Source organism: Pseudopipra pipra, chromosome 2, assembly GCF_036250125.1.
Source record: "Pseudopipra pipra isolate bDixPip1 chromosome 2, bDixPip1.hap1, whole genome shotgun sequence".
In the NCBI taxonomy this organism is placed as follows: domain Eukaryota; kingdom Metazoa; phylum Chordata; class Aves; order Passeriformes; family Pipridae; genus Pseudopipra; species Pseudopipra pipra.
Genome location: NC_087550.1, coordinates 90417132 through 90439917, shown reverse-complemented (window position 1 = coordinate 90439917; position 22786 = coordinate 90417132). Strand labels below are relative to the sequence as shown.

The following is a 22786-nucleotide window of genomic DNA, read 5'->3' as shown; positions in this document are numbered from 1 at the left end:
TATGATTCTTCAGCAGGCTGTTTTTAATGTCAGGGTTGTGTTTCTAATGAAGGAAAACATGTTGTATCACTGATCCTTATCACGGTGTCCATGCTGTCTCCTATCAAGAGAAGGCAAGCTCTAAGCTCAAAACACAAGATCTCTCAGATTTTTATTCATACCTGCAGAAATAAAACCAGAAGGTTATTTTTGTTTAAAATCAAAATAGTCTCTGTGCAGTGTTTCTGATTCAAACCATATTGCTAGCAAGGTGGAACCTTGAAAACATTAAGATTTTTCTATGGTAAAAGTTAAAGATTAGAGGGCCCTGAGGAAACAGAACGCGTGGGCCAAAAGTTTGAAACCCAAATATTAAGTCAAAACATTGGCATCTACATTAAGGGATTGTGAATTACAGAGGGACTGAGCACCCACTGAGACTACTTATTCCCTAGCACTTCTGAAAACTACTCCAGTTTTAATTAAATACCTTCATGTGGATGAATGCTCCAATTTTGTACAAAGGAATACATGTGCTACTCGCTTTACTAGAAGAACCTCAAAAGGGTTTGGCCCCTTATCTTTCTGCACTGAGATGGGAAGAACACTGAGAGATGCCTTTGACGCTGACAGAGAGTTTTTTCAGTTGGATCAGAACTAACCCCCTAGAAAACAAAATAAAAAAAAACAAGCAGCAAACAAACAAACAAACAGAAAAACCACCAAATAGGCCTATCACATAATCCACCAATGGTTCATCAAAAGAATTTTGAAGAAACAGAAACCTTCCACCACAACTTCAGCAAGTTCGGAATTAAAAGCTTGTGATAGGCTCACCCACATAAGTTGCACAGTGAAAGGTACCTTTGACATGCCATAGCTGATCCTGCCTGTGGCTCTCCTGGGGCTGACCTGAGAAATGCATTGCCTTGAATTAGCTCAAGGAACTATTCTCGTATTTCAAGTTTGAGAAAACTCACAACACTGAAGTAATTTCAAAACCAAAGCTTCACTCCTTTGAATAATAAGGAAAACCCCAAGGTACTCTAGATTATATAGTAAGGGAAAATAGGTGTCATATTTTAGGCTGAATTACAATCTTTATGTCCCATCCCAATAGAAACAAATTAATACCTGCTACTGCAGAGCTCAAAGTAAGTCTCCCTCACCAATGTCAGGAGGATCTTTCTGAAACTGGAAATCGTGACAGCAAAATGTGCCATCTGCTGTCCTTCTGGATTTGCGCTCCTTGTGGAGTGAACAAGCAGGAGGAATCTTCCATCTGAAAGACACTGGGTAGCTGTCCTTCCACTACTCTTCATGTAAAAGTGGAGGAAAAGCTTTTCCTTTCTTGGTTTAAAAAATTCTCTCAGCTAAGACCAGTAATTTCTATTTCCCAATGCAACCACAAGCCTGGGCTTCTCTGCTGTTCTTGTCCTTTGTTGGACAGTATGACTTTGGATAAGGCACAAAAGATTTGTCTATACGCACCTTCTCAATTCACAGTATTGCCAAACAAAACATCAAGGATGCCAATCTTAGGGAAAGGCACTTGAAAGTTAAGTACTGAGACAACTAACTTTTAAGACATGTAAATTCTTCACTGGAACTATCCATAAACCTCTCTAGCCTAACTCTTCATAGATAGCTAATGAACTGGACTGTGTCTCATTTTTCATGCCTACTCTGAGATATCCTAGCCTGACTATTAGAGGTTTTCTACTGCCCATGAACCCAAAAATGCATTTTCTTTTCAGTGTAGACAGAAATTGCCCTTCCTCTCAATCGTTGAATAAGAGGAGCATTTCCAGTCTCAAAAAGGAAAGTCTGTTCCTCTCTGTGGATATGCACATCAACATTTCTATTCTATAAAACCAGTTCACTGATGGCATTCTGTTTAATTTTTATAATGTGAATGGACGTCAGTGGCACTCAGATACTTAATCTGCCAAAATCCCTTGGGCAAATGTAACCTGGCCATCTAAGTCATACAGGATTTGCCACATGCAGAAGTGACATCTAAGGGCATTGGACAACCTGGGCTGAAAAATACATCCAGTTTGAGTGGCCCATGAAAATACAATTGTTTCTAGCCGAAGGCTACACTACCATTTTACGATTTCATGTATGGACAGAAAGATTTCTGTGCTTCTTTGGGACTCCTGCCAACATGTATGTACAGAAGACCTAAGTAAATACAGTAAAATGGTATGTGTATTTGAATACTTAGCTTGTATTCTGTACCTGTAACAGAAATACAGAAGCAGAATAAAGAAAAATTTCAAACCTAAAGAAAAATTTCTATCCTGTTCAGCAGAAGTACCTATATTCTCTAATTCTAACTTGAGTCCTTACAGGTGGCAAGAGCTGTAGCAAGGCAGGCACCTGTAGAGATTAGCTGTGATCTTATATGAGCCCAAATGTCGAGGAGAGTCTCTGTTTCTTTTGGTTGTTCATGCCATGGGCCTGGGGTGAGCAGGCTCCTATCTGGGCAACTAATGCGGTGCTTAAACAGAACTGGGGCGACCAAGTCAGAAGCCTCCCATCTGGATATGGACAGAGGCATGGCTGAAGTGCTCTGTCAAAAGGGCAGCATCATAATTTAACCATAACATTTAGCATGTGCTCAAAAATTTTGGAAACAGAAAGCTTTCTGGGATACTAAAGAAGCAGCAGAAATTTGAGGCCTGTAAGATGCAGCAGCTGTCTGGGGCCCTCTCTGACCTCCCAAAAAAGGGAAAGAGTCAAATGTGCTGGGTTGAGAGAGCCTCCTCCTTTTCATCCCCAACTGTGTCAGGCTCTGATGGGATTTATTCATTCCTCCTCCCTACCCTGCCCCCCCTCCCAAAAAACCCAGTTACTCTACCAGTTCTTCACAGCTACAACGATGTAATAAATAAAAATAACACCGCGGAAGTTGGGGGAAGCTCCTGAAGGATAATGCCCTGGTCGGGTTACAAAGCACCTTTCGGGCAGGTTTTATGCACAGGATCAGCGCCCTTCCTCGTGCCAGGGGCACTTCCCAAGGCGATCCCGCCCCAGCCCCTCTCTCCTCTGCCCTGGGCGCCGCGGCACGGCCCGGCCTCCGCCTCCCGTTAGATGGCGCTACAGACTTTACAACCACGTGTGTGGAGGGGAGGAAAAAAGAATAGTAATTTAAAAAAACCACTCTTATTGTCCGAAACGGGGGGAGCCAGCCCCGCAGAGGGATGCCTCTTTCCCGTGGGTAGCGCCCGGAGCCGCCTGCACCCTCACGGCGGCTGTCGGGGCTCGGCCCCTGGGGGCCCCCCAGGGCAAAACCAGGGGCAAGTGGGCTAGCGAGGGCCTGGCGTAGCCGTCCCTCCTACCGGGAGAAGATCCTGCAAGGGCCGGGGAGAGGGGGCCGGCCGGTTTCCAACCGGGAAGCTGGGCGAAATCCACGGGCAGTCTCTCGTCCCTCCCCCGCGTTATTTCTCCTTTCCAAAAAGCCGCTCATGGAATCTCCACAGCCTGCCTGGGCTCTACTGGCTGGGTATTTAATCAGTCCCTCTCCTTCCCCCCAGACACTTTTTATTCTTGTTTTGGAGTCCCGCGTTTCCCCCCTTTGTAGAACCCCGCAAGTTTTCGGGCAGCCGGTCTGTGGCTGCTGCGGGGTCCGCCGGAGCTGGGCTGCTCCAAGTGCGCGGCTCGGCCCCTCGCACACAGAGGACAGGAGGGACTGGGGCGGTGTGTGAAGCCGCTGGTCCGCAACTCACTAAGCCCGTGACTGACCCGCCAACGCTTCTTCCCCCAGTCCCCAGCCGAAAGGCGGCCGGATGCCCTCAGCCCTGTCGCTGAGCGTGTAAGGAGACCACCTTGAGAAGGGGTTAGGGCTGTCCCGGCGCAAAGGTCACCCCCGCACCCCGCTCCCGTGCCTGCCGTCAGGCCATGAACTTTCCAGTGGGGTAGGTTCTCCTTTAAGAAAGCGAACTGTTCGTTATGCATATTTAAGACTGTTTGTCTGCAGCGCCCAGCTGACGCGGGGCTGGAGGCTCACAGTCAGGACCCGAGCTCTCGGGGACTAAATCATCCTAGTTTAAACGCACCCTCTGCCAGGGCTCCAGTTGGGAGCTCCTTGCCATTGCTCTAAACACATGTAAGTCAGAATGGGGGGAGGGGGTTGGGGGGCTGGGAGAAGGAGGAGGGAGGCTAAGTCTAGTTAGGGAGATGTGTAAGGTATTTTGGTCATTCCAATCACCAGCGTCCGCTCCCAAAACCAACCAAACAAAAAATAAACAATTAAGCAAGAAATCTTATCCTCGAACTTATTAAATACTTTTTTATTATTATTATTTGTCGTCCAGCCTAGGGGTTCCTGCCTCCCCCTCAGCACGCCTGTAACCCTAAGGTAGCCGAGCGGTGGGGGTTCGAGGCTCCCTCCCTCCTTTTGCCCTTCACGAGAGCGCTTTTCTGGGCGCACAAGTGTGTGTGTGAGGAGCGGAGAGGAGCGCCGAGAGGGTAAGTGAATCCCTTACTTCAGCCGGGGTGGGCAGGAGGAGACCTCTCACGTCACCCGAGGATCAGAGGGCTCCTCCGTCGCGCCGAAGGTGGGATCCCGAGCGGCCTCTTCAGCCTGCAGCGAGCTGGGGGAGCCTCTCGGGGATGCGACCGCCTTGGAAAAGCCCCCTCCATGGCTAGGCACCCTGCCACCTCCGCGCGTGTGTACTTCTGTAAGTGTGTGCGAAACGACAAAGTGTATGTGAAGGTCAGGCGGGCGAGCTCAAGTGGGAAGGAGCAACTTTCAGTGCTGTGCTCTTAGCGGTTTCCTGCCTTTTAAAGTGAACTTGTTCGAGTGTGCTATTCAAAATGTGGTTCAGTAGTTATGCCTTCAAATTAAGTTGCTTCTCTGTCCTCATCGGGAAAAGCAGACATGTGTCCTCAATTGTATAGTATATATATAAAAAAAAAATCTACTAGGTACTTTATGGTTCCATCTGGAGAAATTAAAAGCCCAGAGCTGTAATGTTTATTCTTACATAGTTTACAAAAAACGGGGGAAATGTGTGAGACACATGTCTCCAAATATAACCAAAGTGCTTTCCCTTCTGGTTAAAAAGTTGCATGCGAATGTTTTCATTTTAGCACTCCCTGCCACCTGTACTTCTCAGGGAAACTTTTCTTGGCGTTAGCGGTGAAGCACCAATAGTACTTATTAATGAATTAATTATTATTATGGCTGCTGAATTGACTTAAAGTGCTTTGAAGGCCAAACTAATCCATGTTAATCAGTTACAATTAATTGTGTTTCAGCTGTTGTTTTAAACACAGTTTCAAAGAGAGAGGCGAGGAGGTTGTGTATGGGGTGTAGGGCAGGGGTGTGATCCGGAGACCCTTCCCAGCCCGTGGCACCGAGCCCATCGCTCAGAAGTTTCCTTTTGGCTTGCGAAACAGGCGCAACGTTGTCCCGCCTCGCGTGACACAAAGGTACGAGAGGAAACTTGGGTGACAAACACCTCCTTCTCCCACCGAAAGCTGCAAATGTTAAGGGAGTCCCGGGCTTAGGAGCGCAGCCCCGGAGGGAAGTTTCCTCTTTGGAGTTAGCATTGCAGGGAGGGCACCGGCTTTGCTGTGCCATCTTTGCTTGGCTGCTTTGCTCAGGGCTTTTGTGTTGCCGACGGAGACGAGGAGGCAGCGGTGGGCAGCGAGGCTGAAGGGCTCCGCAGAACCCTCTCGCGGGGGGGTGGCTGCAGCCCGTGCCCAGGAAGGTATGAGGGGAGAGAAGAAAAAAGGCCCCCGACGGGACAAGAGGCAGCTGGGCCGTGCTCTATGCGTGCCAGGGAGGCCAGAGCGGCGGCCGCAGGGCTAAGGACAGGAAAAACCAGGACGGGCAGGCAGGCAGCCGAGAGAGATGCCAAAGGGGATGGTCATCCCCTGCTCTGCCACTCTCCGGCTGCCCCACCACCGGCGAGACCTAGGTGGTAGGAGTGCCGGGCTCAGCGGGGCGGCGGCTGGGAAAGCTGGGGAAGAGTAAGGCCAGGGAGAGGAGTTGAGAGAGTAGGGCAAAGTCTGGGAAAGACCCCGCGGGCAATGTGCAGGGGGGAGGCCCCAGGGCCGCCGTTTGGCCAGCTGGCCGCAGGGCTGCCCCTGTTTGCCCAGTGCGGCGGCTGCGGGGGAGTATCCCCTCCACGAGGGGTGGAATGCGAAAGTGGAGTGGGACTGGCTCAGGTGGACCGGGCAAAGACGGGGGTCGACCCGTCGGAGCTGGGGTACGCGCACCGACTGCTCACACCCTCAGTGGGAGCTGGTAGCAGGGAGGGTCTGGAGCCCAGCTGCCCCTCTCTTGCCAGGGAAACGATCTTTTCCACAACGATAACGACCCTCTTTCACAAAGTTAGGGGCAGGAGAGAGGGAGAGCCAGCAGTTCTCCCCAGGCTGGGCGCCGCACTCGCGCCTTGCCTGCCCCTCGGTCTCCGGCGGCCCCGGGGGGACGAGCCTGTCCCGGGGGACACTAGACGTCACCAAGAATTTCTTGTCCTCAGAAACTTACACTTCACAAAAGTAAAGCTCTCCCTCGATCCAGCCTTCAGTGTGTATTTTGTTTTGTTTTGTTTCTTTGTTTGTTTTTAATGCCAGTCTGCAGAATGGCAATCGGAAAACCTCTATGCCCACCCTTTCTCTCTGGAATTGGGTTGCTGGGATTTTTTTGCTGTTTGATTTTTTTTTTCCTTTTCCCACTCCAGCTCCTTCTCAAAGATACCCTTCCTTTCTCTCTCTCTTTTTTTGTCCCTTCATCCCATCCCAAAAACTCAGCTTTTGCTTAAGACAAAAGGACAAGGAAAAAACCAAACAACCGAGCCCCTATACATGCAAACAGATCTTTCTTGGAGAGAAGTAAAACAAACAAAAAACTTCTACCTGCAACAGAAAAGAGGGTACAAAATTTCACACACACGCACACACCGGTCCCGTATCTAATACAGCTGTAATTAATTGAAAATTGAGGAAAGAGATGTGTTTTCCACGTGGGAACATAGTAACTAAGGTGCAGTGGGCGGTCGGGTAGGCAGGACACGTCGTTCCTGCTCATCACGCGTGGAATCGTTTCCTTCAGCTGGGACGGGTGCTTGTGCAGATCTCGTAGAGGTGCAGGAGACAAATCTTCGGCTCTCGTATATCACAAAAGCACGATGCATTGGATAGAACATACGTATTAATCAACTTTCTTCCTCTCCCTCCCTAGTTTTATTTGTTTCTCTTGGTTGCGGGACCTAGATGGTCAAAACCAAACAAAAGCACTTGCGTTTGTGTCGGCACTTTGTCGTCGGGGCAGCACACGCGCGTTAGATTATTGCCAGGGATTTATTTGCATGCAGCTGCAAACCCACAAGCCGGCTGCTGACCGCTGCGCATAAAGGGCTGCCGGGGCCGGCCCCTGCCCGGCCGCCGCGGCTCCCGGTGGGAGCACGGCCCGGGGGCCGGGGTGAGGGGAGGATTTGGGAGTGGGTTTGCTCCCAACACGGCCTGGGGGGTGGTCACAGAGCCGGCAGCAGCAGGGTCCCCAGCGCAGCCAGAGGCTGCAGGTGCGGGGGATGGGGGGGAGTCGGGGGCAGCCCCGGCCCGCTGCTCCCCTCCCCTCAACCCCAAAGGCAGCCGCAGCTCCCGCTGGCCTTGATCACAAACACATCCGGGAAAAGCTTTCCCTACTGCATATGTCCCGGGAAAAAAAAAGAATCGGTGGCGGATCCTCGGGATTTCCCAGAGCTATTTTCAGTGCTTTGAAAATTGCAGTAATGTCGATGTCTTCCCCCACCCCCACCCCCCTTCTCCCCTCTCTTCGGCCCACTAACGTTTGGCAGCCTTTGACGAGGGAGCTCTTAACCTTTGAAGCAAAGGCTTTAGGTTCAAACTACCTCCTTCACTACCCCTGTAAGCCTCCCCTCTCCCCACATACAGGCACATCGCGAGGATGGGTTTGGCGGCATCTGGGATCTGTCTCCTCAGGCCTCCCCTCTACCTCAGGCTATGCCACTAGGTCTCCTTCATCTTCTCCCGAAGACACAGGTGAAGGCGCAGGGTTCCCAGGGCTTGAACTTGCTCCCCTCCGAGTGCAGCGGGAGCAAAAGCTGCCCCTGAAGCGGGAAAGGATGGGGTCAAACCAACCCCTGCATACTTGGGGGGGAGGGTGTCTCTTCGTCCCTCTGCTCCGACGGTCAGCATAGGACTGTAGGAGAAAGGGGAAGATGAAACTCGGTTTGGGGAACTTAATTATTTTGGCAGAGGAAAGAGATGTTCCCGCTCCAGGCAGGCTTCTTCGGCTGCGCGTGAGCAAGGGGGCTGCTCCGGGCTTTTCTGCCAAAACAGGGGGCTACAGAGCAGGAGCTGCTAGGCATGGAGGGCAAGGCCGGGAGGGCCCCTCCGCGGGGAAAACCGTTCCGGTAGGGCGAAGCTGGAAGGACAATGAAGACACACAGACACACACACACAGGGACACGTTCGACCTCCGCCTCCCTCGCATCCCCGCGGTGGTGCATGGGGATGTCGCGCTGCCCCTTGGCCACGCCGCGCCACCGGGAGGGGGTGAAACCCTCCCGCCTGCTGCCAGGCCAGGGGGGGCGGGCAGGGCTGGGGCGGTCGGAGGGCAGCTCACCCCGCCGGGCCGCCCTGACTAACGCGGAATCCCCCGGGTGCGGCCCGGTCTCTGGAGGGACACGGCTGGGCTGCGCAGGCACAGGAGCGCTCATCCCCCTTACTCCCCTGCAGAGCACAGAGAGGGTGTCTCCAGACCCATTCCCTCTAGAAACTGGGGAATAGGAGGCTGGGGGGTGCTTGCGCAAACTGGGATACGCCTCTGGGCTACAGCGGGCAGCGCTTGTGGGGAGCGGGTCAGTAACACGAGTGGCCAGGAAAAGCGCGGGGAAAAGCAGGAGGAGATGAAACCATTCGCAGGCTCCTTGCGGATAGGGGGTGTGTTGTCATCTTTGTTTTGGTTCTGTTGTTTTGTTTTCCAGGAGATTGGGACAATAGCTGGAGTGGATTATGCATTCCCGTAGGCGATACTTCCCTATATGAGCTTCAGGATGCAGTTGGAAGCTCGGGAACAAAGCGGGCATCGAATGTCAAGGTAACTGGTCCCCTTCCTTTGTTTATGCTATTGTTAATGACGGGGCTCACTCAGCCCTGGCCTCAGCCGTGCCGTATGGCATTAATATGGACTTGAGAGAATAGGCAGGGCAATTAAAAAACAAACCCCAAACCCAGAACAGCAGCAGCATCCAGCCCAAGACCAGTTCTTCAGGTAAAACATGCCTCTTCTGAGCTGCTGACAATGATATTGTCATCTCGCCTAGTATTCACAGAAATACACATACCGCTTGAAAGATTAAACGTCTCTGTATCCATCATTAACACCAAGGGGAGACACCGTAACCCTCTTCTTCAGTCCCAAATCAAAAGGGAAAGGACATTACCTTCAAATACCCACTATTACAGCATAAGGGGATTCTCATCATGATAAAAAAAATAAAATTAAAAAATCTAACAAAATTATTCTTTTAATCATGATTATCTAAAATTAGCAGAAACCTGAGTGTTTATTGACTCATTTTTCTTCTTCTCGAGTTAGTGGATGGCATTTAAAGTTCAACATTTCACACATCTCCTTGTTTAGTTTAATTTCCTCGACAATCTAGCAATTTCAGCAAACTGAGTGAAAAATTTTGGTACACATCTGATTATGGATCTGCACAAAATAGACAAAACATAAAAATGTTTTGTTATTTTAGGAAGAGAAAGGAGTGTAGATTTGCATGTTTGTGAGGATGCATATGTGCGTGAGAGAGAAACAAATCTAGAGCTTTGCACCTTACATGTGGTCTGTAGCTTTAGTGTGGATGCTGGAACAAATATCTATTACAGTTCTCTGAGAAATGTCCCACTTGGGCAGACAGACCTCTGTTTTGAATGAGAGCTCCAGGAGATGAACGAAATGTATGTTACTCCAGAACAATTCTTTACAAACTCATTTTTTTTTTAGAAAGATTAATTTCAGCTCTGCTATTCTGGGCCCATTTCCTGTCAGGGAAGGGATATAATAATGATTAATGCCCAGCACTTCTCATATCTTTTGTACTTAGTAAATATTTGCAATGTCTTGAACGTGGAGGGGAGGTGAAGAGATGAGCCCAAACTCAGCTTCAGAAGATCCTCACTGCACTCACACAGAGGCAGGAAAAATCCAAACAAGCAAACCAACCTTTCAGAAGACCCTCTAGTCCACAGCTCCCTTACAACTATGCACTTACTTTATGTATTTTATCTGCCTGGTTGGTGAAGTGGTCTAAAAACATCAGGCTACCTGTTTTTTTGTGGCCAGCTCAGGGTGTACATTAGTACTCCAGTTGAAAGTGGAGCCTGGAGTTGTTGAGCAAACAGTTCCTGCTCGACTGTAGCGTGAACTGAATGCTGTATAGTGACAGGGAAGTAGCATCAAGCATTTCCAAAACTACTAACAAAATGTTGCTAAATATAAAATGTTTATACAGCTCATGTTCCCTCAAATTGTTTAAATTTCAGTTTGATGCACATAAATATAGCAGCCATACCAGGTTCCCCATTAGCCAGTCCTTGCTTTTTTAAATCAATTCATTTCAATTTGAAAGAATGGTCCCATACGCAAAACAGTCAACAACCATTTGACTTTCTCCACTCAGTGTGGACCTCAGGAAGAAATAGCATCTATCTTTGTCATTTCACATGCTATTACAGTGCCTTGACATTGTTTTTTAAGAGCAGGCCTACTACCAGTGAGGGTAACAGTCCCCAGCTGGTTCCCTTTTTCTAATCCATTTTCCCCCTTTTCCTTTTGAGAAAAAATAGTTCTGCTGAGCCCCCAGGTCTGGACTTTGGGGAGCAAGGCACAGTGGTCTGATATAAAAGCACTGTCTCTGTCGGTAGAAACTCTCCTGTGTACCATGAGCCTTACAAGAAAGACAGCGAGGGCACATTTGGAGTAACCATGCATCTGGCATCAAGTGACAATTCACTTCACACTACTACAGAGGAGTTTGTTCCCAAACCAAATACTTTGTGGTGCTCAGTGCTGGTGTCAAATTGGTTTGAACTGTCCCAAGTCTAAAATAAAGATTTCCACTGTTGTATACCAGTGAGCTTTTCTTGCTAAACCTTCCCTGCTTGTGTTGAAGGTATAGAGTTGATGTAATACTGTCTTTTCCCTCCATGGATGGGCGTAATAGGAAAAGTTCAGAAAAGTTCTGTTTATCTTTTTTCCCCTTGTAGTTGAAGAAATGCAAGCTATCAGAAACAAGCCTAAGTTTGAAGGTACAGTTTTCAACATGTGAGTTGGAAACATATGCACTGGCACTATTCAACTGATCTGTAAGGGCTGTGCTCGAATTTTGGCTTTTAATCTCAACTCTGTTAGAGAGAGATGCAAAATGGAATGGAATCTGATTATTTATGCTGTAGCCTTGTGATACACATCCTATAACCGTTGGAGAGAGAAGCAAAACACTTTGCTAAAGCTTTGGGTGAACCTGAGTTTCAAGGGGACTCCAGTCTTCACAGGTTCTTACTTCACTGCCTTTCTTCCCTTAGTATTTGTTATATGGGATTTTTTTTCTGCTGTTCTACGTTTTAAAGTGAGTAGAGACTAAATCCTGCTGAGAGAGTGAGCTCCCTCCACCACAAACTCACGTTTGGAAAATGCCTTCCCCTTTTGACTGCCCCCCTTCAAAACATCCTCCCCCTTTCAGGGCAGAAAAGAAAACTTCAAAAGAGAAAGAGAGAAGCGGGAGTGGGGAGGACGGGGAACCCCTGATTCCTCAGTGATCTGCACAGCTCGGACAGACCTACAAGTTCCCCTTCACCTCTTGCAGACAAGTCCCGTCGGAGAAAAAACCCCATGCCTGAACTTTTAACGTGGCTTGGGGTTTATACCATTCTGGCTCCATTTCAGAAATCTCGAAAGGGGAAAAAAAACCCCCAACAAACACCAAAACCAACAAAAGAAACAAAAAGGGTAAAGAAAGTTTTGATTTAACTCTTTGTTGCTAAAACCCCCACCACAACCAAACCCCCAGGCATTAGCAAAAGCGAACAGCGTCACTGGCAGTCGGTGCCCGGTCCCGAGGCGGCCCTCCCCGCCACACAACGCCGATGGCCGGCAGGGAGAGGCAGCCCCAGCCCTGACTGCCAAGCACCTTGGGTGCAGCCGAGCCCCAGAGCTCCCCCCGCTGCCCCGCGGAGGGGGCAGCACTCCCTCCGAACATTGTGGGGGAAGGCAGCCCTGCCTGGGATCTGCGGGGCTGGCAGGGAAGTTTTTGGTACTGCTAAAGGCATATATACACACACATACACATATATCTATCTATATCATACGCACACATCTTTATATATAGATTTATATGTAGGTGTCTAGTCTATGTTTAAATTATTCTATCTATACACACAGTCCTCCCCTGATGAGGTCATTCTACCATATATACGAGACTGGGTGCATGGTGCCAGAATCTAACTCCAAGATCTTATCTCTGGCGATCTGAAAGCAATCTAAAGTAAATGTTAGCAGAAGGGGAAATAAATTTTGGAGAGAAACATTCAACAAGGTGTCCCTGAAGCCTTTTCCCCCGCCCTCCCCAGCCGATGTACCCACGCACTTTATGCCAAAGAGAGCCATTTCGGAGCAAGGGACTCCTGCTTCAGAGCAAGGACAGACTGCACCCCGCGTCGTGGATCTCTGCCTGGCTGGGGCTGCACCTTGACAATTTTAATCTCCTATTCCCTTTCCCGAGCGATGCTCTAATGCGCTAATTTGCTGCAGCTTATTTATTTTATTTTTTCCCCTGTGGCTACAAATGTCTTAATGTTTTTGATTTCAGGAAACTCAAAACGGAAGGAGGGATGCTACTTGAAAGTATGACTCAAAAAAAAAAAAGGTTTCGCTTTACAGCCATCAGTAGCACCAGGAGACAGCTCCATTAAAAAAGTAGTTTTCCACTGCTCTTGAAAAGCCGTTATTTTTTACATCGCTTTTAGGAAGATAGATTAACAAAACATCACATTTCAAGCCACTCTGATCTGTAATTAAATGGAGGAGCCCGTTTGTATTCTCCTATGGCTTTTACAGAAGTTGCAGTGATCCAAAGTCAGGTTGCTGTGTCAGAGTGGCATTTTTATTAATGAGAATACAAAAAGCTTGCATATTCTTAGCCCGGCTTGAATTTAGTTGCTAAGCAACCGCTGTATGGTAATTCATCCGCGAAATTTAAATCTTGGAGAAAGGATCCTGCGTTTTGCTGAATGGTCGCCACGAGGAAAACAACTTGTGGGACCCGCGGCAGCTGCCGCCGCGCCACCGCGCCGCCCGCCCGCCTGCTCCCCCGGGCCGCCCGCCTCCCCGGGCCGGCCCGCGGGGAGGGAGCGCAGCCGGGCACCGGCGGCCGCCCCGTCGGCGCTGCCCCGGACCGGCCTCCCACGGGTAGGGAAACGCGGCGCCAGCGTTTCCCCGCGCGTGGCGCGGCCCGGGCCCGGCCGCAGCCGCCCGGTTCGAGAGGGGTGGGGACGAGGCAGGTCCCAGCGCGGCCCCGGGGGCGAGGCCACGTGGGCACCTCCGCGGACCTGGCTGCTCCTTTGGTGTCCGGGAGGATGGGATGGGCGGCGAACCTTCCCCCGCTCGGCCTTCACCCCTTAGCTTTTTGTGTCGCCAAAGCCTCTCGACCAAAGAACTCCCTACTGCTGTGTCATTGACACTGCGGGGCCGCTCGCCCTCCTCTCCTCTCGCTCCCGCCGCCTATTGAGCGCTGCGCCCGCTCCATTGTGCCAAACTGCAACTGAAAACACCGATGGGGCAATAATCACCTCCCTGCATCTCCTCCACTTGCTCCATCCATCCCTCTCGCCACAGGCGACCAAGCTCCTCGCCGACCCTGGCTTTAGCAAAATGGGTCCCTGTCCTCAAGCGCTTGCCCCACGCCTGCCTCCGAGGCCGGGACTTGTTGCATCCCTTTTAGAGTTTTATTAGTTACCCTGGAACACGAGCAAACTAAAGTACATGTGGGGAAGAAGCTCACGCCTACAGTTTGGTCCTGCAGCCTGCCAGTTACAGAGGTAATTTTTACACTCGCTTCCAAATCGGAACGAGCATCTCTGCACCTCAGAAAGGTATCCCTGTATAAATATATAGAAGTATCGATTTTGCTGTAGCTTGAAGATGTTGATCATTTATTACAAAAATAAACGAATAAATACAACAATATATTGTTGCTTTCAACAGGATAAATATTTTACAAATATATAATTTAAAAAAACAAATTTAATTGTTAAAATTATTTAAAATAGTACACTTATTGATAAAATTATCAATAGTATATACTGCATTTCATATTAGAACCAATTATTCTCTAAACGTTCCATTTAAAACCATTCATACAAAACAAATTATGAGCATTGTAATGTGCAAACACGAGTCACTACAGTAAAGCAAAGGGTTCTGTAAAGATCACTTTCTGATAGGAACCGCTGCATTTTAAAATCAAAGTAGAGGTCTTTGCTAAATTTCGGAAAATACACAGACCAACAGCAGTGAGATGACTAGTTTGAATACACCTGAAAATGATTTATTGTGTACAGACTCGACGGGGGAAGGATAGGATGTAAGAAGACTGGGGCGTAGTAAAGGATCACAGAATATGAAAATGTAAACTATAAATAATCACATCTCGGAATTACCCAGTCCGAGCAAACATAACTTTGTAAAACATTTGGCTCTCCTTTAGGTAGAAAAAAAAAAAGACTAAGGAAAATGATGCCGACTGCGTTACCAAGCACAGAACACTGATATTATAAATGAATACAATTACTAAATTCATTAAGAGATCTGGCGATATATAACAATATTTTCATTATTTACACATGTAACAATATAACCCTTAGCGCAAACCCTCTCATTTATTATCTACCTCTTGCTATCTCAGAGACTCACAACCCTGAAATTCCTAAATACATTCAAAGGATTCAGTTTCTCGGGGGCGGGGGAGGGGGCGGAGGGGCGGCGGGGGGTAGCGCCCATGGCTTCACTTTTTGTGCATAACAAGTCCACGGAACGGGCACATTTTGCCAGTCCCTTCGACCACACGTTACTCCTCCAGCCTAACCCCTAGCTTTTCGGAGGCAGCAACCCGCAAAGGTTGCCTTTTAATAGAAACCAGCGTGAAGCCTAACGTTAGCTCTTTGTTGCCATCCAAATCGAGTAACCAAATACCGCTCCGAAATTTAAATAGACGTTCTCTGCGGCTAATAAAATCGCTCCCCTTCGTGTGTGAAAACAGGATCCCACCTGACGTGTCGGTGGTACCCGGCCCCCGGAGGGGGGCCCGGCCGGCCCGCCTGCCCGCCAGCCCCCGCCCGACCCTTTTTCCCTACCCAGCAGCAAAATCAGCCAGCAGCTTCTGCTAAAACGAACAAAAGAAAGAGCGTCCTTTACCCTTTCGGGTTCTCTTTCCCTTTGTTGGTTTGGCTTCTCCCCATCCCGCTTTTTTTCCTCCGTGTCAGCAGGGCCTTTCGGATTTCACAAATCAAACCGACGGTGATATTTACTACGAGCTGGTGTTAAAATAATGCATCCCGGTGCCCGGCTCTCAGGTTGGCTTTGATTTATGGAGTGACACAAGGCCTATCTGAAAGGAAGAAATGCTTGTTGTTCCTGCAGCAGTTTTCTGGGGGTTTAACCCCTGCCTCAACAGTACTCAGAGAAGCAAGGCGAGGGAGGGGGTGCGGAGGAGGGGAGGAAGAGGAAGGTGAGGAAGAAGCCCAGGGGCGAGCTGGATCATAAAAGAAAACCTTATTCTCCAGCAGACTATCAGTGGGGGCAGGTAGATGCATTAGATGCAGCTCTCTACTTCCCATAACCTCCCCGCTGCAAAATGAAGAGAGTTGAGACGGTCATTCACTTGTCTCTATATTGCAATAAATTATAGTGGATAAGTATGAGAGGTCAGCTAGTGCATCTATTGGCATCTCCAACATTACTGACACGCATGTGTTTGCAAAGATGGCATGGTAGCGCTATGGCAGAGTGGAGGAGAAAACTAGGCTACACCACTTCACACCCCATAGAAAAACCCTAAAACAACAACAACAGCCACAGCAACAGCAACAACAGAAATGGTGAACTAGGCAGACAGCACGTAGGATGTTGAAAGTATTATTCTATATATTCAGTCAGAAAAAAAATGAACGTACCTTTTCCTTGAATTATAAAGATAAATTAAATACAAATATTAATACATACATAAAATGCATAAAAATAAATTATAGCTTAGCCCCCCTTCCCCTTCTTTGCCCCCCCAAGCCTCAGTTTGGAAAACGAGGAAACTAGACTGAACTTTTGGAAACATCCCTCTCAGCACCGGCCACGCGGGACCAGAGGACACGCTCAGGTATCACCCGCGCCCAAGTGCCAGCCTAAACTGAGCCGACACAGCCCTTTGTGGGAGAAGGTGGCCTTTGGTGATCTCTAGTCTCGCCGTCCTTCCCGGTGACACAGGGTCCCCGGGTTGATGGAAGGGGCCGCGGACACGGGCTCGGAGGAGGGGCGGGCAGGGGGTGAGCCCCGCGCCGGGCCGGCAGCGGCAGGGGTGCGATGGGGGCACTGCCGGCGAGCACAGGGCCGTGCGGCCGGCAGATCGGACCCTCGGTATTTCTCTCCCTTCAGCAGTATATCCCTTCAGAGAACCTTTTTTTTTTTTTTTGACATGTTTATGCATCAGACACAGACTATTTCATTCTAACAAATTTATTTTCTCAATCAGCTCTTACGGAATCACTACTCAAATTAAATTACAATCAAATTATCACATCAAAAGATACCCTTATTACCTAACAACTGTCCATATTTTCAATTCATTTTGATTTGTGCTCGTCTGAAAAAAACACGTAATACAAGATCTGGGGAAAAAATAAATTACCGTTTTGCAGCAGTTCATAGGTATTCTGAATAAAATATTAAAAGAAGTCATTTAATGAAAATATAAAGCAAATTTTTTTTTAGATCAACAACGGATCTAACAATTCTATATTGCCGTCTTTTTGAAAAGTCTGTTTATTAAAACCTACCAAAAACACTGCTTGGAAATGGCAGTATTATATAATCACATCCACAGCACCCATTCAATCAAAGTTGGCAACGGATTTAGGAGAGGAGAAGTTCAGATAAGTGCAGCTGCAGATGCTCAGTCCTTCTAAATCCCTTTATCTGAATCAGTCCAGAAATAAAAAATAAAAATATTAATAAAAAAAATATTAGCAGTGGATTTTTTTTTTTTTATGACTCTTCCATGATGATTGGCAGCCGTCAGGAATAGGACTTTGACAGCCCTAAATTATTTCCCTTTCTCTCGCTGGTTCCCTTAATTCATGCAAAGTCCTTCTACAGAGCTCGAACTTTAGGTACCAACAACATCTCCTTCTCCCACGCTCCCCCCGGCGTCTGTCCCTCCCACCTTTCTCCTCAGGGTCAGTTTTATCGGCGTGCGGGCATTTATTTCCATATTTTTGTTCTATAGCTATACCTATATATATAGATAAATATATATATATGTATTTGCTTCCCTATTCAGCCTGCTTGTTTTCAGTGCTGTGTGCATATTTTTTCTTCCTGGAAAAAGTGGCCCGTTTCATTTTGCAGAACGTATAGATATATAGATATATATGTTTTCAGAGTGGATGTCTGCCTTGCACCAAAATTCTACGGTTTGGCCAAAAAAACCAGGGCGCTGGAATGCAGCAGGCACCCTCTGATTAACCAGATTATTTTGCTTCTGCTTCCCTTTTTTGGATTGCTCCCATTGAAAAAAAAATAAAAAAAGAGAGAGAGAGAAAGGAGAAAAAAAGTTTCCGTGATTCATAGAAGAGAGCCCTTTTGGGGATAGGGGGAAGAGTGCTAGGAGGGGGGGGAGAGGAGGGGAGAGAAGAGGTGCAGACAGTGGTGGTCCTTGCTGCGAGAGGGGTATAATTTGGAGAAAAAATAAAAACAAAATAAAATTAAAAAAAATCCCAAGCCCACCCACTCAAGCCCTCTTCCCACAACCAACCAACCCCTCGGCACATCTGCAGTTTTGGTGCATTACGCATCTCCACCCCGTTTTCCCAACACGGTCTAAACGCTCTCGCTCGGATCGACCTTCTCCACCGCTCCCTATTGGTATCGATCTTATATATATATAGATGCACGCATATATCCATATATATATAAACACAAGCAGTCTGAACGAGCCTGGATCGTGTGTGTATGTGTGCGCGCATGTGTGTATGTGTGTCTGTGTGAGCGTGCGGCTGTGCGCGGCGGTGCCGGTGCCGGTGGCGGTGCCGGCGGCGGTGCCCGGCCCGGCCCGGCCCGCGCTGCCCCCGCGCTCCCCGGCCCGCCCGCGGTGCCCCTCACTGCACGCTGGTCTGCAGTCCGTGGTGAGGGGGCGGCGTGTCGGAGTTGACGGTGCCGACCTGGGAGTAGACATCGTCGGGGGTCTGCTGCTGGATCCCCGGGGGGGTCATCCGTTTCTCTTTCTGCCTCCGATTGCAAAACCAAACCCTGACCACCTCCTTCTCCAGCTGCAGGCTGTCCGCTAGGTTCGTAATCTCCTGGGCAGAGGGCTTGGGGCATTTCAGAAAGTGGCTCTCCAAGGCCCCCTTGACACTCACCTCGATGGAGGTCCGCTTCTTCCTCTTCCTGCCCTGGGCGGCGATCTTGTCGATGCTGGTGGGGCTGCCAGTGGAGGAGTCGGCTTCCTCCAGCCACTTGTTCAACAAAGGCTTCAGCTTGCACATGTTCTTGAAGCTGAGCTGCAGGGCCTCGAAGCGGCAGATGGTGGTCTGCGAGAAGACGTTGCCGTAGAGGGTACCCAGCGCCAGCCCCACATCGGCCTGGGTGAAGCCCAGTTTAATCCGCCGCTGCTTGAACTGCTTGGCGAACTGCTCCAGGTCGTCGGAGGTCGGCGTGTCCTCGTCTGAGTGCGGGTCGTGGCTGTTGACACCGCCGTGGTGCGGCGGGTGGTGCCCGGGGTGCTGGTGGTGGTGGTGGTGGTGATGCCCGGGGTGCTCGCCCAGCTCCGGCGTCTCGCCGCGCACCAGCCCCGGGTGCACCAGGCTCTGCCCGCCGGGGGGGGGACTCAACATGCCGTTCACCGTGAAGCCCCCGGGCTGCGAGTAGAGGAGCGACTGCTGCTGCTGCTGCCCGCCGGCCATGGAGGGCAGGTGGGCGGCCGCCGCCGCCCCCCAGGCCGCCGGGTGCCCCTGGTGCGGGGGGCCCAGGTGGGGCGGCCGGTGGTGCAGCGCCGCGCCCGAGTGCAGATCGTCGCGCCCGCCGCTGCCCTTGACGTCGGGCGGCGGCGGCGGCTGCTGGGGGCTGCCCGTCATGCCCACGGGGCTGCCGGACCAGGGCGAGCCCGCTTCGGCGGCGGCGGCGGCGGCGGCGGCGGCGGCGGCGGCAGCGTGGGGCAGGGCTGTCACCCACTGGTGGGCATGGCTCAGCATATGGCCGCCGTTGCTGGCGGCCATGGCGCCCGGCATGAAGTCGCTCTGGACCATCTTGGCCGCCGGGTCGCCGCGGTAGCCGCCCGCCACCGAGGTGACGGCCACGCTCCCCGGCTGCATGCCGCCGCCGCCGCCGCCGCCGCCGCCGCCCGAGTCCGCGTGGACGATGGAGCCGGCCGCCAGGATGCCGTTGCCGGGGAGGTAGGGGTTAGAGGTGGCCGCGGCCATCCCGCGCCCGCTGCCCGCCGCTCTCCCCCGCCGCGCCGCAGCCGCCGCTGCGCCGCCGCCGCCGGCTGCCGGGCGCCCGGCGAGAGCGCCCTTGCCCCGCGCTGCCGGGGCCGCTGCCGGGGCCGCCGCCCGCGCCGCCGCCGCCGCCGCCGCCTTCCCAGCCTCGCCGGGGCGCCGGGGCGCGGGGTTCACCTGCTAGCGCTCCGCGGCGCGCTCTCCTCCGCTCGTCCGCCGGCCGTCCTGCCTCCGCTCCGCGGCGCGCTCGTTGCGGTCGCCGGCTCTCGCTTCGCCTTTTATATTTTTTTAAGCCTTTCTTTTTTTTTTCCAAAAAAAAGAGAAATATTTAGCTGTATATATATTTTTCCTCCGCCTTCTTCTCGCCCGGGGTTGCTGCTTGGAGGGAGGAAACCAAACAAAGGCTAAAAAGCGAAAAAGGGGGGGGGAATCAAAAAGCCCCCGTGCCTTCTCCCCTCCGCTCCCCTAGGAGTACATCTCCTCCTCTCAGCCTTCCCCTCTCAGAGAGAAACTTTTCTTCTTCCTTTAAGGCTTTGTGTGTGGGTATATTTTCCTTTTTTTCTGCCTCTCTCTGTCTTTCTCTCCTCGGTTCCTCGGTCTCCTTTTGCTCTTTTATTTGCAAGTTTTGTTGGTGTCCTAAGAAAACTTCCTGTGATGATGATGGTGGTGATGGTGGTGATGATGCATTTCTCAAAGTTGTGCTGTTGCTGGAGCACTTTGTCCCCTTTGAAACAAGAGTCCTGCCGGAGCCTTCTTGCTAGAGTCACGCTCTGGATAAGACATTTTTTTTTTCTCTACCTTTCCTTTAGGCGGTCGGAAAAAAAAAAAAAAAAAAAAAAAGAAGTAAAAAATATTTTTAAAAAGTTGAAATCTCTCGTTACCTCGCGAATTGTTTCTTTCCCTCTCCCGCTCGCTCTCTCGCTTGGTTTGTTGTCTTTTTTTTTTTTTTTTTTTTTTTTGGTGTTTGTTTTGCTTTTTATTTTAATTCCAGCAGTTGGTCGAGGGAGGAGGCGGAGGAGGAGCGCCTTGGTGGAGAGGTGTGTGTATGTGTGTGTGCATATATGGTATCCTTTATACACTAACTCCAGCGGGGAAGTTGGCTGCCGGGCTGGCAGCGCGTACTGGCGGTGCCGGAGTCCCGCCGCTCGCCTCTCCCCGCCTCCCTCTCCCGGGCCGTGCCCGCGCCCGCGCCCTCCCTCCTCCCGTCCGTGCGTGCGTCCCTCCCTCCCGCGCCCGCGCCGCCACCGCCCGGCCCTGCCGCGAGGAAGCGGCCGCGCCGCCCCCGCCGATTGGCTGCGCGCCCCGTGACGGACAGCCCGCGCCGGCCGCGCGGCCCCCCTTCCGGCCGTTCCGATTGGCTGCCTTTTAATTTAGGCAAAGCGGTGTCGGAGATGGAAGTTGCCCCCCTCTTCCCTCCATCCTTCCTCCCTTCTCCCCTTCCTTCTTCCTCCTCCCTCCCCCCCTCCTCCCTCCGCCTTTTAACTCTTCCTGCCCGGCGGACACACACACCTCGGAGCTCTCCTGCCGTCGCCTCTCGGGCAGGGGCGAGAGCGGGCGGTAATAACAACAGTAATAACGACAATAATAACGACGCCGGAGCCGGGCGGGGGTCGGAAGGGCGTTTGTGTGGAGGTGCCGCTGCCGTGCACACCCACCCGCCTCCCCCGCCGGCAGTGCCCGCACCGGCGCTCAGAGCTGCCCCTTCCCGGTGCTCGGCCCCGCAGGCGCCCGCCCCCCGCCCGCTCCCTCCTCCTTTTGTCCGCCCCCGCACCCCAGGGTGCGCCCCGAACCCCGGCAGCCCGCCCGCAGCCGTCATGCTGGGAGGCCGGCCCGGCAGCCCCGGCGAAGGGCCGCCCCGTCGGCGGGGGAGGTGACGAGGGGAGCCCCGGCCGGGCTTGCCCTGCGCTCCGCGGTCTACTCGAAGGGAACCAGCCCCGCGGCATGAAACGCTGTATTATTTCTCGTCCAACGGAAAGAGTTAAGGGGGGCGGGGGAAGGCGGGGGGCGCGGGGGAGAGATGCGACCGAGCGGAAACGCTGCGCGCAGGCAACCTCAGTGAACCACAGAAAAAGAGAAAGTGGCAACAAAAACAAGGGCAAATTGAACGCTCCTCGGGGACTGCCGGTGCAATAACAGCGCTCGGACACGGAGGGGACACGGCACTGCCAGTGATCGCCTCGCCGCGCCGTCCCATGCGCGCTCCCCGGGTGGCGGGGACTCGAGCGAGGGAAACACGCGCGGTGCGGGCATGGGAATGGGGAACGTCGCCCCCCGCCCGGCCCTGCCCGCCTCGCTCCCCTCCTCCGCACGCCCGGGGGGCGGTGAGTTGCGTCCCGCTGGCAGCGCCCTCCGCGCCGCCCCGCTCCCGCCGCGCTCGGCAGCCGGTGCTCGGGGCTCCCTCCAGCCCTCGGCTGGCACAGCACGAAATACCATGGTAGGTCGGGTTAGAAAAAACATTCAAGTGAAGCGTGCGCATCTGAAGGGCGCTGGTATCTAAACACCAAACATAATGATTTTATATATACATATATATACACACATATATATATATATGTATGTATGTATATATATTTGTTCCCATGCGTCCTCCCAAGGTTTCTTTTTTATATATAAAAGATCCAACACAGATTTCATTGAATAAATCTGAGATCTCCAGGTGCAGACGTTTGAATAGTCAGTGCCAGAACCCCATGTTTTCCTTTCCAGCCGATTTTGCTTGGATCAGGCTCAAAAACCGAGTGAGTCTCGTGGTTTTGTTTACACTGAATGGGGAGGATAGGAACGGTGCCATGGGGCCGTCTTTCATTAATATACAGTGAGGATTTTGTCTAAATTACTGCTATGAATTTCACAGTACACGCTTTCAAAAGCCGTCTCAGGTGGCCTGATGAAACGTGATAGCGCCTCTGCAAACAGATCTACTTTCTTAATAAAAAAGGAAGGTGGGGGGGTGGAGAAATCCCCTCAAAATAAAAAAAATTGTACACCTTCATAACAGCTACAACAAAAAATAAAGCTTGAAATGGAGTAATGTCGTTTATTTAAAAAAAATATCCCAACAAAA

At 51.2% G+C, this 22786-nt stretch overlaps 2 protein-coding genes across 4 annotated transcripts; one reads left to right on the top strand and one right to left on the bottom strand.

The window, feature by feature from the left end:
• POU3F3 (POU class 3 homeobox 3) lies at positions 1-20888 on the bottom strand. 2 transcript variants are annotated; one of them, XR_010428508.1, is made up of 3 exons: positions 18649-20888; positions 470-7205; positions 1-161 (listed from the first exon to the last, which is right to left on the bottom strand). XR_010428508.1 is itself a non-coding variant. In XM_064646360.1 (1 exon), the coding sequence occupies exon 1, from the start codon at positions 19705-19707 to the stop codon at positions 18388-18390; it is 1320 nt and encodes a 439-aa protein (XP_064502430.1). In that variant the 5' UTR covers positions 19708-19767; the 3' UTR covers positions 16732-18387. The 2 variants fall into 2 exon arrangements, 1 of the variants encoding a protein (XP_064502430.1); XM_064646360.1 differs by lacking the exons at positions 1-161; positions 470-7205 and having other exon boundaries at positions 16732-19767.
• LOC135410070 (uncharacterized) lies at positions 7196-12964 on the top strand. Of its 2 annotated transcripts, none has more exons than XM_064646363.1 (3): positions 7196-7998; positions 8946-9058; positions 12834-12964. In XM_064646363.1, the coding sequence occupies exons 1-3, from the start codon at positions 7527-7529 to the stop codon at positions 12864-12866; spliced, it is 618 nt and encodes a 205-aa protein (XP_064502433.1). In that variant the 5' UTR covers positions 7196-7526; the 3' UTR covers positions 12867-12964. The 2 variants fall into 2 exon arrangements, with proteins under 2 accessions (XP_064502433.1, XP_064502432.1); XM_064646362.1 differs by lacking the exon at positions 12834-12964 and adding an exon at positions 11709-12810.
• Positions 20889-22786: the final 1898 nt, after the last annotated feature.

What these genes read in the sequence shown, in the direction of transcription:
- LOC135410070 (XM_064646362.1), top strand. Translation starts at nt 7,527, where the DNA reads ATGGGGGGGAGTCGGGGGCAGCCCCGGCCCGCTGCTCCCCTCCCCTCA. An exon ending in ATCTTCTCCCGAAGACACAG is followed by an intron (nt 7,999 to 8,945) that starts GTGAAGGCGCAG and finishes TTTGTTTTCCAG; the next exon opens with GAGATTGGGACAATAGCTGG. An exon ending in AGCGGGCATCGAATGTCAAG is followed by an intron (nt 9,059 to 11,708) that starts GTAACTGGTCCC and finishes TCCCCCTTTCAG; the next exon opens with GGCAGAAAAGAAAACTTCAA.
- POU3F3 (XM_064646360.1), bottom strand. Translation starts at nt 19,707, where the DNA reads ATGGCCGCGGCCACCTCTAACCCCTACCTCCCCGGCAACGGCATCCTG.